The sequence below is a fragment of the Drosophila melanogaster genome, chromosome 2L, assembly GCF_000001215.4.
Source record: "Drosophila melanogaster chromosome 2L".
NCBI lineage: Eukaryota > Metazoa > Arthropoda > Insecta > Diptera > Drosophilidae > Drosophila > Drosophila melanogaster.
In genome coordinates this window covers 3,595,979-3,613,894 of record NT_033779.5, presented here as the reverse complement: position 1 = coordinate 3,613,894, position 17,916 = coordinate 3,595,979, and the positions used below count along the sequence as shown (strand labels likewise).

The 17,916-nt window shown below is 45.4% G+C and overlaps 1 protein-coding gene across 1 annotated transcript; it reads left to right on the top strand.

Moving 5' to 3' along the window:
* The first annotated feature begins 7,138 nt into the window (after nucleotides 1-7,138).
* odd (odd skipped) lies at nucleotides 7,139-9,671 on the top strand. Its single transcript, NM_164546.2, has 2 exons — nucleotides 7,139-7,609; nucleotides 7,796-9,671. The coding sequence occupies exons 1-2, from the start codon at nucleotides 7,537-7,539 to the stop codon at nucleotides 8,899-8,901; spliced, it is 1,179 nt and encodes a 392-aa protein (NP_722922.1). The 5' UTR covers nucleotides 7,139-7,536; the 3' UTR covers nucleotides 8,902-9,671.
* Nucleotides 9,672-17,916: the final 8,245 nt, after the last annotated feature.

Genomic DNA, 17,916 nt, shown 5'->3' with positions numbered 1-17,916 from the left:
ACTCCTGGGAATTGATTGTCGCGATATCTGAAACTTCCCGCTCCGAGTTTAGTTGCATCGATGTTTTGTGACAACCACAAGAGTGCATAACATGGCTCCTTTCGCAGGCCTGTCAAAACGAAACCAAACAAAACCGAACTGATAAGCAGGCTTGGAATTTTTAAGGAGTGTGGTTCTTCGATCGGTAGTGGGCTAGGACGCAGAGCTGAACCTCCACGGGCAGCCACTTGAGTGGTGCAACTATTTACTACCGTATTCGGATCTCCAGATTCCCCGAACCGGGCATTAGCCTTAAGTAGTCGTAAAAAGGCAACTGCGAATGCCGGCAAAACGGCCAGCACTCCCCCAAAAACACACACTTGAGATGCAAATGGAAATGCGATTATGGACCACACACAGGCGTCGGTTGGCCATCCGAAGATTTGACCAATAAATTCCAAATACTTAGTTGGAAATGGAAGCACTTTGCCCCAGTGCCTGAAAGTCTCTGCCACATGAATACAATGTCGACAATTAGTCTCAGGGAAAATGTAAACAAACTTGGGGGAGTGGAGGAGAGTTTTCAGAAATTGAAATTCCGCATCGGGTTACGGCGTATGGGTTATGGTCCATGGGTTACGAACTGGAGATCCGCTTTCTCCGCTCCAGATCATTGGGAATTTTTTTCGTAATTTATGGATAGCGCCGCACTGTAAACAGTGCCCTAATAGCCGGATCGAAATAGCCAACATAGCATGTAATCGGAGCAAACAAACACTTGACACTCCCGCAAGTGGCGCTGAAGGATCAGAATTGGGATCGAAGGATCGCTGTCCTGGAGGATCCTCCATCTGGCAGGGAGCCGAGGTCCTTGGATCGGTGTTTTTTGTGGGTCGCACATGTTTTGGCATCATAAATCACGCCGTGTCAGGGGTGCGACCTTTCGTGTCGTTCAAAACGCATTTTCACACTTTTCGTCGCCCCGTAATTTGAATACTTTACGAGGGCTCGCGAGATCTTCGCTGGAAATCATCGAAAAGCGAGAACTGCGCCCCTTGAAGCATTATTAATTACACACTTGTCTTGGATTACATGGCCAGTGATGTGGGGGCCGATTCAGTCACCATGATTATCTATCAATGGGTGGCCATCACCCCAGATCACCGATCGCCAGATCAAAGGCCCACGCCCTTCATCAATACTCGCTGTAATTAGACGTGGCTCACTCCGAAGCGCTAACACTCTCCCCGGGAGTTTTTGGGCTAATTGAAAAGATCGATCGCCAAGCGAAGCCATTGATGCCATTTCAATTAGTCCTCTGTGCTGATCCCCAGGTGAACTCTAGCAACTCCATTATTAATTAATCAAAGCCTCGTTTCGAAAGGAAAACAAAGTCAAGCTGACTCTTAACCCTTGGTGGGCTGAAGGAAGATCAAAATGGATGGCATTGTAATTTTATTTGAAAACAAAATGTAAAAATTTGTAAAAAACTCAAATTTATTAAAAGTTCTATATCAAATTTCTGCCTTTCCCTCGCTACTTTTCCAAAATTTTCCCCACACCATTCGATTGTGGAAGCCCAACCTTCCGCTCACTCAATCAAATCCATCAATGGGTTAATTCGGGGCGCGCATTTTGATTGGCGGTCGGCGGTTTACTTTGGGGGCTGCCGACAGAGAGGCCATGGAAATGGGTGCCCGCCCAACCAGCGAACCACTGAACCACCGGATAAGTTAACCACCATATCCATCGATCCATCCGCCATATTGCTAAATCACAAACGCAAATAAAGCATAAAAGGAAAATAAATGGAAAAGGAGGGAAACAGCCGGCGAAATATGAAAGTCGACCGATGTTTATGACAAGCGCGGCGGCTAAAATCAAAGTCTCTGCCTGGTCATCCGTCTCTTTCTGCCGCCTCGCCCCATCTCCCTCGCTCCCGTGGTCCGTGGGCCATCGTAAAGGTGTTGTCGCCCCTCGCGCCGTTTTTTTTATTATTAGATTTCTACCAACTCATTCTGTTTTTGCGACATTTTCGTGGCCCTTATCAAAATACGGGGTTGGCTCCGACTCCGTTTATTACCATACGACAAACAGCGACGCAATCGCGGTGGAGCTGTTATGGGGATGGGAATGGGATGATATGATGGCATGATGGTGACTGCCGCCCGATCGATAAGCCAGCCGGGGAACGAGGTGTTTTTTTTAGGTAGCTGACAGCCCACAAAGCGCCGATATCGAAATCGATGGGGGAGGAGTTTCGCAAGGTGAGTCATGGATTCGGATGGAAATCAAATTTGCTGAAACAATCCAAATAACCAGAAAATGGTAAGATATGATATTTTTATTAGCTAGTCTTGTAGAATTTCGAGTGTATATTCAATAGATAATTTATCTTGTAGATATACGAATCCTTAAATTAAATTACATCGAACTTCGGCTTACACTTGTGTGGTAATCATAGCCCGAATTTGTTTACCAGTCCGTGAAAGGATTTATCTAATTATTTTGACAAATACAGGAAAGGATTGGCCGTGCGGGGAGTTGCTCACCAAAAACCGAACTCAGCCCTAAGCTCGTTGGATTCGCTACAGGAAATCGCAGGAATCGCGGGTTTGTTGTGGGGGAGTTGCCTTGCGCAGCACTAATATGACCAGAGAAGTCAACTGCCCTCCGGATCAATCTAATTATTTTGCCAAATAAAGTGCAACCCTTTTGCGGATCAACCCTTCCTGGATTCGCTACACTCAAAATGCGAGACGTAAACAGACAAGGACGCGAACATGGAATGTGCAAATGCTCGAAGGATACTCGGTCCAAGTTCACAAATCCCTTAGCTACTCCTTTTGTCCGCGATAGCGATAGGGTCTTCCAGGTACGATGGTCGTGCGTGAGCGAGGGAATATCTGGTGAAACATAGGTACCTCGTTTCGGGAAGGAGTAAAAGTGCGACGCGCCCACCGCAATGCGAAAGACAATGGCCCCGAAGCCAAAGTCCAGTTCAGGGTAACGTTTAGGGTTAGGTTTTCTAGGATACCGGTTTTACGATGCCAGCGACAATACCGATGGCATCCTGGCTACCTGGTTGCCCCGGCCCGAAACTCACCCGCCCACACCCCTTTAATTACGCTAGTAAAGGGTACACCCCTTTTTCCGACGAGCCAGCGTTTTGGTTTTGGTCGCGGCAACTTAGGGCCATGGTGTCCTTGGGTTTACGATTCGCGGAGTCGCGGGCGTGACGCGTTTATGGTGTGTTTAGATACTTTTCGCAAGCAATTCAAATCGCAACAATGCCGCGTGCACCCGTCTTCTTCCTTTTCGTCGACAGCCTTGACTCCTGCACATCCCTTCGTCAACGGCTGGGTAAGAGATCCCAATAGATTTACCTAATTATCAGGCGAATCCCAAGGACTTGAACAATTTTAGCGACTTTTTGGCGTTTTGCCAGCGAAATCGAGGTTGCGAAATGGTTGTTGTTGCCCAGTTCGTTGGAAGCGTTTCCAATAACTGAAATTGTTTTTTCCTTTACCTCATAGCAGTGGCTATAGTTGGTCTGTTTTCGCCATGAAATTGCAAATTGCCTTTGAACGAAGCCTTGAACCGAGGCTTTTGGCCCTTTTCCATCTTGATGCCTGAGAAAATTTTGCTGCATTATACGAGTGCCCGCCCCTCCCCCATTTGGGGAAATTATATAAAATTGTTTCTAGAGAGCGTAAATGGCGTACTGAAATCTGTAAGGCATAAAATCTATAGCTCTGTTACTTACAACTTGCACGGATACCTTCATCATATACATTTGATTCCTAACTGTGATTTTTTAGTAGAAGTCTGGTTATAAAACACATTTCCTCACTACTATTACTTCCTCGAATGCACCAAAAACTACGATGACTTCTTTCAGTAGCCAAAAGACGTTCGATTCGAAGGAAAAACTTCGAGATTTCCCTACAAGTGAAGGTCACCAAGTCGAGATTCCCAAAAAAAAGAGCCCTACTTTATTTTCCACGGCTAATATAAAAAGTGATTTTGGTGGAATAGCGAAACCCCTGGCATATGGCCCACTAAAAAGTCATTTTACAATTATTACCGATGACTTCGCGCACTGCGTAGCTGACATTTCTGCTCTAAAAAATCTAATTTTATTCGTGGAAACACGAAAAAATACCATAAAATATGCATGGCAATGGTCCAAAAAAAGAGCAGACCAAAAAAAAAAACAGAAAGAACATTGCTAAAAACCGGGTCACAGTCCGGAGATCCGAGAGTCAAGAACCAAGGGTCTTCTGCGAAGTGTCTTTGGGCGATTTTATGATGCCAAAGAAGCGACTAAGTAAGTTGTCATTTTCGGTTTATGATGATTTTGTGATTTTTTGCTCTCGTTGTTATATTTTTTACGCTCTACATATTTGTACTTCGATTTTCGATTTTTTTTTCGCAGGCCAGGACCTCCGCAAAACAATGGCAGACTACTAATGTCGAGCAGGCCGAGAGTTTTATAGTTTTTTATGGCTTTATGGCCGAGCCAATGACTTCTTTATTGGTGCAGGTCCTTGGCGCGGAGGAAGCGTTTCAGGTCTTTCCAAATTATTTTTTATGGCCATCGTTCCTGCTTTCCGCATCCCTACGATTTGGTTTCCGTTTCCGAGTGTCGGAGGATCTCTCTACTATAAATCTCGCGTTTTCCACATGCAAATAGTGGGACATGTGTTTCCCCCGGGAGAGGGCTAATCCTTTTGGCCATGTGTTGACAGGCGCAACAACAATAGTAACAATATTAGTAACGACAACAAATGGATATAGCAGGAAGTCAGCCAGTGCGATGCCATATATCATGTGCTGGGAAATATTCGGCCTGTGTCTTTCATGTGTCTCCACTCCGCTGGTGTTTATCTATTTATTTATTTATTTGCCTTTGTACACTTATGACATGATGTTAATTACCGCTCGCGACTCCACAGGCCGAAAGGCAGGGAACCGAAAGGGTGGGCGGAGTCCGGGCCGTCACTTTGAAATGGAAAAGTTCGCCGACTGTTTGCCAACCGTCAACAGCGGCGACAATTGCCAAACGCCGAGGCTAAAGCTAACCGACACTGGCAAACCGACGGTACATCCGATCCGATGTTGGAACGGATCGAAAATCAAAAATCGACAATCCGAGAGTTCCAGACACACGCACTCTGGGAAAAAACGTCCTGCAGCAGGACCTTTGCCTATTGATTCAGGCTGTTTGATCATTGGCTCGCCGCCGCTTGGGAAAGTTTGTACTAAATGTTGTGTACATATTGCTTAATTTAATCACCCAAAGTCAATCCTGCCAAGGACCGCTTGTGACGGAGTGTGTCGCAATGGGCTTAGTCTCAGGATCCTCGGATCCTAAGTCCGTATACGGGTAAAACCAGTCAATGGGAATGTTTCTTGTTTTGCCAAGTTAAAGGATTAGTCGCAGATCCATTGCGGAAATGCTTCACCTGGAAAGTCGACAAGTCAAAGTCATGGGAATGTACGGAATTCGGAAGCAGGATAATAGGATATGCATTATCCATGTTTTGTCGGACTTGGGAAATATCTTATAGTTGGCGGAAAATCCAACCGAAGAATAGGATTTAATTCGGAAGCATAAATATGGCATGTGCAATTTAAAACTATTCATTAATGAGGAAAATTCGTATTTTCTTGAATGCTATGAAATATTTGTCTTTTTAAATGAGATATGAAAAATATTAATTATATAGAAGCCCGAATAATAATAATAAAAATTGTAAAGATATTTAACTACAATATCCTATAAATAACAACTACATTAATTTGATGCTTCAATAAATTTTGATTGGAAACATTCAACCCGCAGAACTTATATCTTTTAACCTTTTCCTATGACTTTACCTATTTCTAGTTTCCAAGCAATTTCCTTCAAAATATGTTAAGAAAACTGCCCATAAAGTGCACCTGCTTGTCTCGATTCAATTACAAATTATTAAATAATTATCCAAGTGAGTAGCATGAAGCATTTCGAATGAGGAACTCATTAAAGATGATTTGACAAGCTCGAGTCGCACTTCAGTTGAAAACGGTGAAAGTTCAACTATTACTTAACAACTACTTAAACAACTGAATTACAATAAATACAATACTGAGTAAAATAATTAAAAAAACTCGAAAATAAATGGTGTGTGAAAGGCATACCCAAAACTAACCAGTAATTGTGTACAATCCTTTTAATAAAGTCTTTCAATTACATTACCATTACCTCAAACTCGTCGTTAATTTGCTGTAAAATATGTCCGGCTTATCCTGCCGGAAACCCTTTTAAAAGCCAATCAATTTTCGCTACAAACGGCCGTTTCCACCCACTCGAAACTTTTATCGCCATCGCTTTGAAGCGGCTAATTGAATTCCAGATTAAAGTGTAAAGCAAAATGGGGGGGAATAAAAAAAACTGATTTGTATTGCAAATTAAAATTTAAGTGAAAACGAATCAGGCGCAAACACAAACAGGGACAATAGATTACAATATCCTGCGGCGCAGACAGCACGACATTAAAAAGGCACGAGGAGCAGCGAGAGCTGGCGCGGAATGGGTATGGACATGGCAATGGAGGTGGAAGGGACGCGCCAGGACGACACAGGACCTTCGTGCAGCTGCTGCTCCTGCTGATGGCACATGCGCCTGGGAGGGCTGCGTTTCGGGATTGGGACTGGGATGCGGGCTGGACTCCAGCGATGGCTGCCTGCCATCAGCGGCAGAAGCAGCAGCAGCAGCAGCAGCTACAGCAGCAGCAGCAGCAGCAGCAGCAACGGCAACGGCAGCAGCAGCAACTACGGCAGCAACATCGGCAGCAGCAGCAACACCAACAATATCCCAGGCTTGCGACCGTCAGGCCAACGGTTTCCGCTTGCTTACTGCTGGAACGGAAAAAGCCAAGGCACATATATCCATGCACATCCACAGGCACATTCGGTCGGAGCCACATCCATGGGATAGTAGATACCGAACGCTGAGGGCCAATCCGAGAGCAGCAGGTAGGCGTGGACGTATCTACCATTTCCAAACAACTTCAACCCCGCCACAGGCAGCTGCCGTTGGTCGGGCCGCTCGCCACCCTCGTCGCCCTCCTCCGCACTTCTCGGCCGGTTCAAAAACGGGTCGCCCTGCCAGCAGTTGCAGTCAGTTATTAACGAGCGCTACTCCCAACAGCAACATCGCTCAGCGGCAGCAGCAGCAGCAGCAAAAGCAAAAGCAAAAGCAACACTAACAACAGCAACACGAGTCACTCAAACGTGGAAGCGAGACAGGAATATCAGCACTCCACTCGCCTCGTTTCACTTCGATTCTCAAGCGTTTGAGTCGGAGAGCGGCGAACGGCCAACGAATTCAGTTTGTGTCGAGACGTTGTCGGTGGCACGTCGCATCCAAAAGAACGCTCAGTCAGCTGGGAAATATACTGAGAAAAGATACATTCGTAGATACAAGTGCTAAGCCAAAGTGAACCGTGCAGTTCGCGCAACTAAACAATTTTAAGCCAAATAAAACTACACAAGGCCAACAAAGACAGTATAATGTCTTCCACATCGGCCTCACCCATCAGCAACATAACCGTGGATGACGAGCTCAACTTAAGCAGAGAACAAGGTGGGTTCAAGTTCAAAACTGGCTCAGAACAACTTGGCAAATGCCGACGGCAAAGCGCATTACTCTCTAGCACTTTTTGACTAGTTTCAAAAAATGTTCCATTAATATTTGAAAGTAGTCTCACATAGCATTGCATTTATATGAATTGAAAACTAACCGTGGGCATTTCTATTCCTTCCTTTTTAGACTTTGCTGAAGAGGATTTCATAGTGATCAAGGAGGAGCGCGAGACAAGTCTCTCCCCCATGCTGACGCCCCCGCACACGCCCACCGAGGAGCCGCTGAGGAGAGTGCATCCGGCGATAAGCGAGGAGGCGGTGGCCACCCAGCTGCACATGCGACACATGGCCCACTACCAGCAGCAGCAACAACAGCAGCAACAGCAGCAGCAGCACCGCCTGTGGCTGCAGATGCAGCAGCAGCAGCAACAACATCAGGCTCCACAGCAGTATCCAGTTTATCCCACAGCCAGCGCCGATCCCGTGGCCGTGCACCAGCAGTTGATGAACCACTGGATCCGCAACGCAGCCATCTACCAGCAGCAACAGCAGCAGCAGCAACATCCGCACCATCATCACCACCACGGCCATCCGCACCACCCTCACCCACATCCGCATCATGTGCGTCCCTATCCCGCTGGCCTCCATAGTCTGCATGCCGCGGTCATGGGTCGCCACTTCGGAGCCATGCCCACCCTGAAACTGGGTGGTGCCGGTGGAGCGAGTGGTGTACCCAGCGGCGCAACTGGCAGCAGTCGGCCAAAGAAGCAGTTCATCTGCAAGTACTGCAACCGGCAGTTCACCAAGTCGTACAATCTGCTCATCCATGAGAGAACCCACACGGACGAGAGGCCTTACTCCTGCGACATCTGCGGCAAAGCCTTCCGGCGACAGGATCATCTGCGGGACCACCGGTACATCCACTCCAAGGACAAGCCCTTCAAGTGCAGCGATTGCGGCAAGGGTTTCTGCCAGTCGCGCACCCTGGCCGTGCACAAGGTCACCCATCTGGAGGAGGGTCCGCACAAGTGTCCCATCTGCCAGCGGAGCTTCAACCAGCGGGCCAACCTCAAGAGTCACCTCCAGAGCCACAGCGAGCAGAGCACCAAGGAGGTGGTGGTGACCACCTCACCAGCCACTTCACATTCGGTGCCAAACCAGGCATTGAGTTCGCCTCAACCTGAGAATTTGGCACAGCATCTGCCTGTCCTGGATCTATCCTCGTCATCCTCGAGCTCAGAGAAGCCCAAGCGGATGCTGGGCTTCACCATCGATGAGATCATGAGCAGATAGATTGAAGGACCAGCGAAACCCGGTATCCGGTTTCTTTTGAGACATTCTAAAAGAGATTCAGAGAGCTGGACGTCCGCCAGGCATGGGAAATGCCTGGAATGGAAAACCAAGCGAGTCCAGCCCGCATTCTGGCCAAAGGTGCAAGTGGAAAATCCTCGCCAGCAACTCGTAATCGCAACCCAGTGAGCAGAAGAGTCATCCTCCGTGCAATCGGTTCTATGTAGCAGATCCCAATTGCGTTAAACAAATGCCAAAGTCAAATAGCAGAGGAAAACTGATGAAAAATCCAATGAAAAGTATTGCTAGCACAAGCCTCCTACAAATCGATTCCAAAACACACACACACACACACAACTGTAAACTATAAACTTTAATAAATAGCACATAATTTATATTGTAATCTAACTATTATTGTATGTACCTTATAGTCGTAGTAGCCCATTCAGTTCGTAGTGCTTATGGAGTAAACCAAATGTTATGTTACAATAGCTCAATCAAACAAACCTCAAACCCGCTTTGGTTATTGAAAGACTGTTTTAATTATTATATTTAAATAGTACTTGAATAAATCAATCGATCGATTGTGTAATGTTAAACCCCGACGAGTGTCATGATTACTTACTGTTTAGACTTAACAACTTAATTGTCGCTATAGCAATTGTGACTATGCACAACGATCTCATTGTCGTCTATATGTATGTCTGAAACATTCGTATTGATATGAAGTTATCACAAAAATACGTAAATATAAACGCAAAGTAATTTTCAACTGAAATTTAATAAGACTTTTTATGAATACGGTGGATTTTGTGTTTCCAGGTATTTGGCAATGGCAATTTCGCCTTGATTTATCATTACTTCTACTGGCAACTTGATAATCTTTATGGTGTACTAAGTTAAAGTTATCTGAAAAGATTTAAGCAGCAATTTTTTGATTACCTTCTACCACCTACTGACTGATTCAAGTTCCAAGCGGACTGAATGATTTTGATCTACTTTTAATCACTTTGAAATCTTTCTTATCCGCTGACTAAATCCCACGCCATTCCGATTTGGGAATTTTCTCATGCTGCGAATATAACTCAGTAGACTGAACTCGTAGGACCATATAAGTTGAACCATCAAACAGCAGCTGTCAAAATTTATTAACCATCCGAATATAACTCAGTTTTTATGCAGATCTCGATTTGCGCATTTTTAAGCAGCTCTATTATTTTTCAGGTTGCCGATTAAGTAAGCAGAAGTCTCGCCACCAAAAATATTCAAACTGTCGCAGAAGTTAATTTATGAAATCGAATCGAATTGAATTTGATGTCAGTTTTGCTATGATTTTGTCATGAATCGGTTTCGATTTCGGTAACACTATGGTTATTGTTTAACTTTGAGGTGTGGTCCAAATATTTATGGCCTGTGTTTCAGTTTTGGGTTTAGTTCAGTTTTCATTGTGGCTTCTCTTGAAAATCGGGAACGTGCCAAATGCCTTGCAAAAGGTATGTTTGATTTCCTTTAATGGTGGTTTTCTTTTCTAGTTTCTTCCATTGGCAATTGCATTTCTCTTAGCACGCTTCTTACTCAGAACTGTCAATTTCAGATTGTGATCTTTGTCTCAAAATCGAGCATAGGATTGTCTTTAATTGAGGCCTGAGGTCGTTCTGGTTACCCCCGGGGGGAACCCGCATGAGGGGTCTGCATCTGCCTCATTTGCTGCTCGATTTCCATTTCCATTAGCATTTCCATTTTCCATTTTCTCCACCTTGATGACATACTCTCGGGCCTTATGGCCATGTACAATTGATTTGGGCCCTCTCATTGTGTTGGCTTTGATTTGCTTTGTTTTCGTGCCAGAAAAGTGCCAACGTATTCGCCAATTGATGTCTACATAGATGCCTTTTTTTTTGCCCAGGATTACTTTTGACAAGTATCCTGGCCGCGCCCCCTTGGCCATGCATATCCTGCTGACTTTGGCCAAACCTTAACCTTAGTCTTATCTGGCCGAGTTGGTCGGGTGGTCAACCGTAGGACTTGTGTTCCGTGTTTTGCAACACTTCGCCGCAGGCAGTCTAAGGACCTCGAGGATCTTGGTGTCCTGGCATTTCGACACACCTTGTCCATAATTGCACTGCGTACAACCAAAATATTTTGTGAAAGTCACAGCGGGAGGGCGAGTTATCCCGACCAGATTGATATGTGTCCGCATGGGGTTGTGAGTCCCTTTTTTTTTGGGCCATTTTGAGCCACAATTAAACGCATCGGTTCCGCAACTAGGGTGGCATGCAGCTCCGTGTCCTGTGGATGTCCTGCCATTGTAAATTGTAGTGGCAGGACGTGCTGGAAAGTCGCCTGCCAAAAGTGAGCCATTTACTGCCACAGGGGCAGTCTCCTCCTATTTTCTGCTCCTACCGAGCATGCAATTTTAATGAGCTGCCCGGGGGAAAAGGAAGGATCGGCATAGGGGCACATCCCATTGTCCAGGACACGTTCGCACTTGGCCCTGTTCGCCTTTGGGCCGGGACCACCCTGAAAAGCCAGAATGATGATGTTGTAAGCCGGTTGGTCGACAGGTCGGCTGGACGACTGGTCAACTGGCCAACTGGTCAACTGCTGAGGTGTTCAATTAAAACGTTGCAAATCAATTTGCCATCGAATCGAATCGAGGACACGCTTAAAATGGCCGTTGACAGAAACACTCATAGATGATGATGACAGCATTACCGCAGTAACATAACTCGAAACCCATCTAAAACTATACAAGAGTTGTCAAGTGAGCCAAGCCCAAAAATATATATACAAACAAAACTTGTCTCTCGTAATTGTACATTGTCTAGATTGTCAGCTTTAAAAGTGGTTTTGATATGCCGACATCGCAACGCCTTTTGGCTCACAGCCACAGACATCGCATTGCCACTTCACCATTTCCATGCACTGCGATTTGAATGCTTTTAGGAGGATCTTAACGAAAGTTAAAATAGTATTTTATTACTACGATTGTGTACTTTTAACTATTAAGAATTTGATACTAGCTTTACGAAAGTGGAACCGTTAAGAAATGGATATCTAACATTTAACAACAAATGACAAATATGTTGGTTACCATCAATATAAATCACAGCTAATGTGAAAGTGATTTGCATAATTCGGAAAATGCTATGTGATATATGTTCATATCAAGGGCAACATTAATCACTTCCCTTTCTCATAGTTTAGATTTAATGGAAAAATTTATATTGGGAATAAAAAGTCGCACAGTTACTCATGCTGGTTCTTATCAAAGTATATCATGAGCACTTGCTTGGAAAGTACTTATACGCAACCACTTCATAGGACACAACTATTAGACATCATACTGCAATCAGCCCTCTTGAAAGCCCCCCAATTCGTTTAGGCCACCCTTTCAGCCACGTCTCTGCTAAACAGCACAACACTTGATTGTTGCACGTATGTTCTTTTTTTTTTGTGTCGTTGTTGACTGTGGCGCACAGTAGTCGCATGTGTCACAATGTCGCAGCCTAATTGCACTACACGCGTAGTTACTTAGGGGAAAAAGATCGGAAAACTCGGCTGACAAGCCTTTTCTCCCCTCTTCGCCGTCAGGCGACGACACTAAAATTGGTGGGGAGATACTCAGATACACCGATACCTAGATACTTTGGCGCGCAGATACTCAGATACTCATATACTCATATACTCGACTGAGAACCTACGACGAGCACTCGAGGCGAGTTCAATTTCGAGCTCACTGGGTGGTTCGTTTTTATGGTCGTCGCCTCTATCGATCGGCTATTTTGACACTTTTGCTTAAGAAGGTGTTTTAAATATAACTTACTTAGGCCCGAACAAATCTTAACTGGCCATAACAAAAGCAACTGTCTGGGTGTTGGCACTGAGAGAAATTACTATGGCATTATTGATTTTCAGCTGTTTTCCAGCAGCAATGGATTTCTGTTAAAATTATCCTTTAAAATTTAATTCGGAAGGTTTTGGAAGGATTTTTTCAAGTGAATAAGATTTTCAATTTGAGTACAATTTTCCGAGTGCACCTCCAACAATTTAATCGCCTGAGGCCATTTTTCTGCCCCGACTTTTCCACCTTATCAGCCCGGCTCAATCTCCCCGAGTCAGTGCATTAATTGACACCTAGAAGTGGAAAACGAAACCGGAGAACCCTGCAGCCCAGAAGAAGATGCCTGGAGACAGGGGACTGTGCTGTCAATTAGGTTGCTGAATTTATCGCCGGGCACAAATCAGTTTGGGAAATTGGTTAGCCCCGAAAATAAAGTTAGCCGGGCTAAGAGAGCGATCAATTTTATAGACGGACAGCCGACGGGCATGGAGGTCCCTGGAAGTCCATTCGATAGGGGGATCTGGATTTGGAATGGGACTACCTCCTACTCCTCCCAGTGGGAACTTAATTGAATTACCAGGGAAAAAAACCACAGATAAAAGTGGAAACACCTCGGTATCAAGTTAGTTAGTGGACCATCCTCCATGGACTTGACAACTCTTTTGTTTGTTATGCCTGCGTTTTCACTTGTTGTCCGTTGTCTGTTTTATTTTTTATTATTTCATTCTCGGCTCTTTGACATTTTAATGCGCCCGCTGGCTTTGTGTGCTCTGAGCCCTCTGATGGTGGCCACACAGCAACAAAAGCGGGCCAATGGTGTGATGGCCATAATCCGATATAAATAAGACATTATAAGAGGCTCCCCATCCTAAGCAGGATCTTCGGCGTGCCCTGGGAACGTATACACTACAATTCCCATTCTCATTCCCCTTCCCATTCCAATTTCGGGATTACAAGGAATCGACGACATGTGGCGCTCAAAGCTTTTATTTATTTGAGCGCTGGAAATGACTAAACCTGATCACAGCGATTGACTCATGGACCACCTAACTAGATAGAGCTCTCGGTTCGTTATGTCCTGCCATCAGTCATCCTCGAGTGGCTCAGCAAAATCGAAATATCGCGGGAAGTGAAATCGTAGGTGTTAGCAGGGGTGGAGTTAATAAGTATCAGCAGGGTATTGGAGTTAGTTGGAGTTATGATTGTATAAAGAGAACTTTGAACATACGAAGCAATATTTCTAGGAGCAGCCACTGGTATCCACTAGTATATATTCTTTATCGTTTTCACTTCATGTGGCATAAAAGAAACCCTTACCATGAAGTTTCCCTTTCAGAGCCCCCAAAACACCTACGCTCCTGTTGATCCGCTGGCAGTGTTGATCGATTGGTTTCATCGATTATGGCACAACAGTCAACAGTCTCGGCCTGGTCTGAATGTTTATTTGTTTATTTGTTGTGTGCGCCGCACGCAAACAACACGGATCGGGGAATCGGATTGCCAAGGGAAACGGACAAAACACATGATCAATTACAAGTCGGGGCAGGTTCCCCAGTTTGCCAAGTTACCAAGTTCCCAAGTACCAAAAGTACCGAAGCCGTAAGCGTGGGGAGATCGTTTCTGCCCCGCTTAACCCGCTGGTGCCCCCGTCCCGCGGACGCGCTTAACCCCTCGCCACAGGCATGCGCACAGCTTCTTTCACTTATTATTAAAAGTAACAAATTATTTTCAATTGATTTACACGCTGGCAGTTCAGCAGTTCAAAAGCGTACACCCGCGCAACCAAAAAAAGAGACGAAATATATGTGTGGTGTGCGTGTGTGGGGGGGAAAAAACCTAACGCAGCCAAACCCTGACCCTGAAACCAGCCCCCTGCCAGCAGCCAACCCCCCCCCCCCCCCTGGCCAACGTCTCTGGCTGTTGATTAACCACTCACTGGGAACATTTAATGTGTAATAACGATTTGTATCCGAGCACAAAGTAGTTATGTTGAAATTCCTTGCCGCCGTCGCAGTTAACATCATTAATCATACGAATGTGAATCTTTTCAGGGAGTTGGAAATCGTTGGGATTCGGGGGAGAGCACCTACATCCTACGGTGGGTTCACATGGCCAGAAGATCTTCCGAGTTCCGAACAATGATCTTGGACCGGGCGATATTTCATATTCATAATCGGTTTGTTGGGCCGAGCGGTGCTGTTGGGGGGATAGTTGGGGCTCCCATCTTCTTCTTCTTCTTCTTCTATGCCCCGATTTAACGCCCCGACATTTACATATGTTTGTCCCGCACCTCGGCTCCCCTGAACTTCAACCTGAATCTCATTGGCGTTGGCGTTTGCCAGTGAACGTGCCTACAAATTATGTTTCTACACGTTTACATGCCTCAGACATGCACTGCAGGGCGGGATTGTGCACTGCGCGAAAAAAGTGGGGTTGCGAATGAATCGAAATTGGAGGTTCTGCTAAGATAGATGTATCTTTCAAATGGTTGAACAGATTAGCTTCAGATTAAATTGAAATTATTGCATTCTCAGCTTGAGCTTTTCTTTTCGTGCAGTGTGATCCCGCCGTTTCTGGCTGGGATTTGACGGGGCCGCATCCACTCCACTGGAGATGAGATGCATCCGAGCCGGGTGGAGCAGGGATGAGTCCCTGGCTCGCCGGGGTGTCCCTGGGCATCAAAGTCAAAGCCATCAGGCCTCATCGATGCCTCGTCATCCATCCCATCGAGCCATCGACAGTGTCGGCGGATTTTTTTTTTTTAGTTAACTTACCTTTTTGTTTTCCTTTTTTCGGCTCGGACTTCGACTGCGGTTTGTTCTGCTTTTGTTATTGTTTTTGTTGTTGTTGTTTTGGGTGGGTGCTGCCTACCCGCTGCGAGATCATTGGGTTCGTTGAGCTTTCTACGTTAATTTGTTAACAACAATATAAGCGATACGCGAAGCGGATGGTGTCGCAATCGCAATCGGTGGAGATGTGAGATCATTATGATATGGTAATTATCCGCCGATTGATTGAGGAGCGTTGAAAATTTGCCAAATTTCATCTTAAGTGGTTTTGTGCATTTTCGATTGAGTGGGGGAAATGTAGAAAAAAAAATTGGGGAAGAATTCTGGAATATAACATTAATTATATGTTTGTTTTCATTTTTCTTTTTTAGGTCTCTCGTAGAGAATCCATTATTAGCAAGCATAAAATCACTCTCTTTCATTCATAAACTAACAATAATCTATCCGAAAACCCATTCGGATGTGAATGAAACTCGATTCCCATAAAGATCGAGCGACGCAGAATTTGCTATATAAATCCATTGATCTCCTGCATAAATGTGAATGAAGCCCGCGGCGAAAAGAATTGTCTGAATAGATTTCTGGCCCGGTGCTAGAAGAACCGTTTCGGCCATTTTCACATGATTATGGGAATAGCAACAAAGCCCAATAAAATCCCCACCACTTACATATGCAGAAAACGTAATTCCCTTGCCTTTTTTTTTTTTCTTGATTTCAACCCCTCCGAAATCTCCTCGTGGCCAATTCCCAACTAATTTCAAGTCCATATTGCATGATGTAGTGGGTACAAGAGGCGATTTTTATGTTAAGCACAAGGAATTCGGGCTATTAGCGCCAAAGGATTTTCTCATGGTTTAAAAATACTCAACGTGCGACAAATTTAGCCGCCGGCCATCTGAAGCACGAAAGCTGCACGCGGAGCAGCCAGTCGAATCGAGTGGCTCGGCGGTCGGCTACACTGCGAGAAAAGAGCATGTTCAGCCTATTTCAAGAAATATTTTAAAGAGTGAAGTAAGCGTAATCATTATTACCTCGAAAAATTTATAGAGTTAGGCTGCAAACTAAATAACAACTGATTTTCTTTCGGTGCATCCCCAGTGAAGTGGAGGCGTTCCTTGGGGGGAGGTTTCAGGGGCTGGGGGAGGTGCTGGCCGGCTGCTGACCGGCTGTGTCTCGGACCCGGAGCTGCTCCAAAGCTGGGCCTGCGACTGAGGGCTGGACAGGCCATGGCAAACGGGCTGGGGCACAACACATCTGATTGCTCGGTAGGCAGCGGCGTGCTTTATGGAGGGACAACCCCCATCCATCCCCAGCAGCCCTCCCCCGCACCAAGCCCCATCACTCTCGGGTCGCCCATGACCGGTCAGAGTGCGATGAAGGGGTCAGGAGCGGACTCGGGTCCAGAAATTGACTCAAGGGCGGTAATATATTGAATTGATGGCAATCCTTAAAAAAAGGAAATAATGAGAGCACATCTTTGATTCATTGGTAAAACAAGCTTCCTGATCTTTTATTAATAAATGTGTACATGCTTCTTTTATCATTTTCATAATAGTTGTTAAACTACTTAAAACTCGATTATTTTATATATTTTTCAATTAAGTGCAACTTGCCAACTAATTCCGCACCTGTCTTTTCGGGGTCCGACCCGCCTTGGCCGGGGCATACAATTTAATATTAAAGTTGATAAACATTTTGACCACGGCAGTTAGTAAGCAAACGTACGATCCACCTACTTGCCTTCTTTAACGGCAGCCAAAGTAAGAAACCGAGGCTTTTGGGGCTGCTGAAGCTGCAACTTCAACTTCGGCAGTGGCAGCGGTTGCGGCAGCGGCGGCACCGCCATCATCATCATCAGCATCAGCAGTGGTCCTCAAAGACGTGGTCGTGAACCGACTTTTGGGGTCGGGACTCCAGCTCGGAGACGCGGACCTGGACGCAGACTCTTGCCGCGGAAACTGGTGAAATAAATTCAGAAACTATGCCAGCGAGCCGACTTGTGGTCAACTGATTGCGCCACAGATTCGCACTTAGTCAGTGGCTGACTTGGCTGACTTTTGTGGTCGATCCCCGAAGGGAGTGGGTATGGGTTAAGGCTGGCCAGCAAAGGGTTAAGGGGGGCTGTCGGCTGTGGGACATAAACGGGGGCGTGTTGAGCGCAAGTCTGGCGTGGCAATGAGCTTTGGTAGTCGCCAAAAGTCGAGTCAAGTGTGCCAGACAGGGATCCAAAAAAAATATGAGAAACCAAATTGAACAGCAATATTGTAATGTGGATACTTAAGCATATGCATATCAGCTTATAAAAATATCTGTATTAATTCTACATCTTCATTACCAAAGAAATATGTATATTTTATTTATTAAGGATAATAACTTACAGTTTGA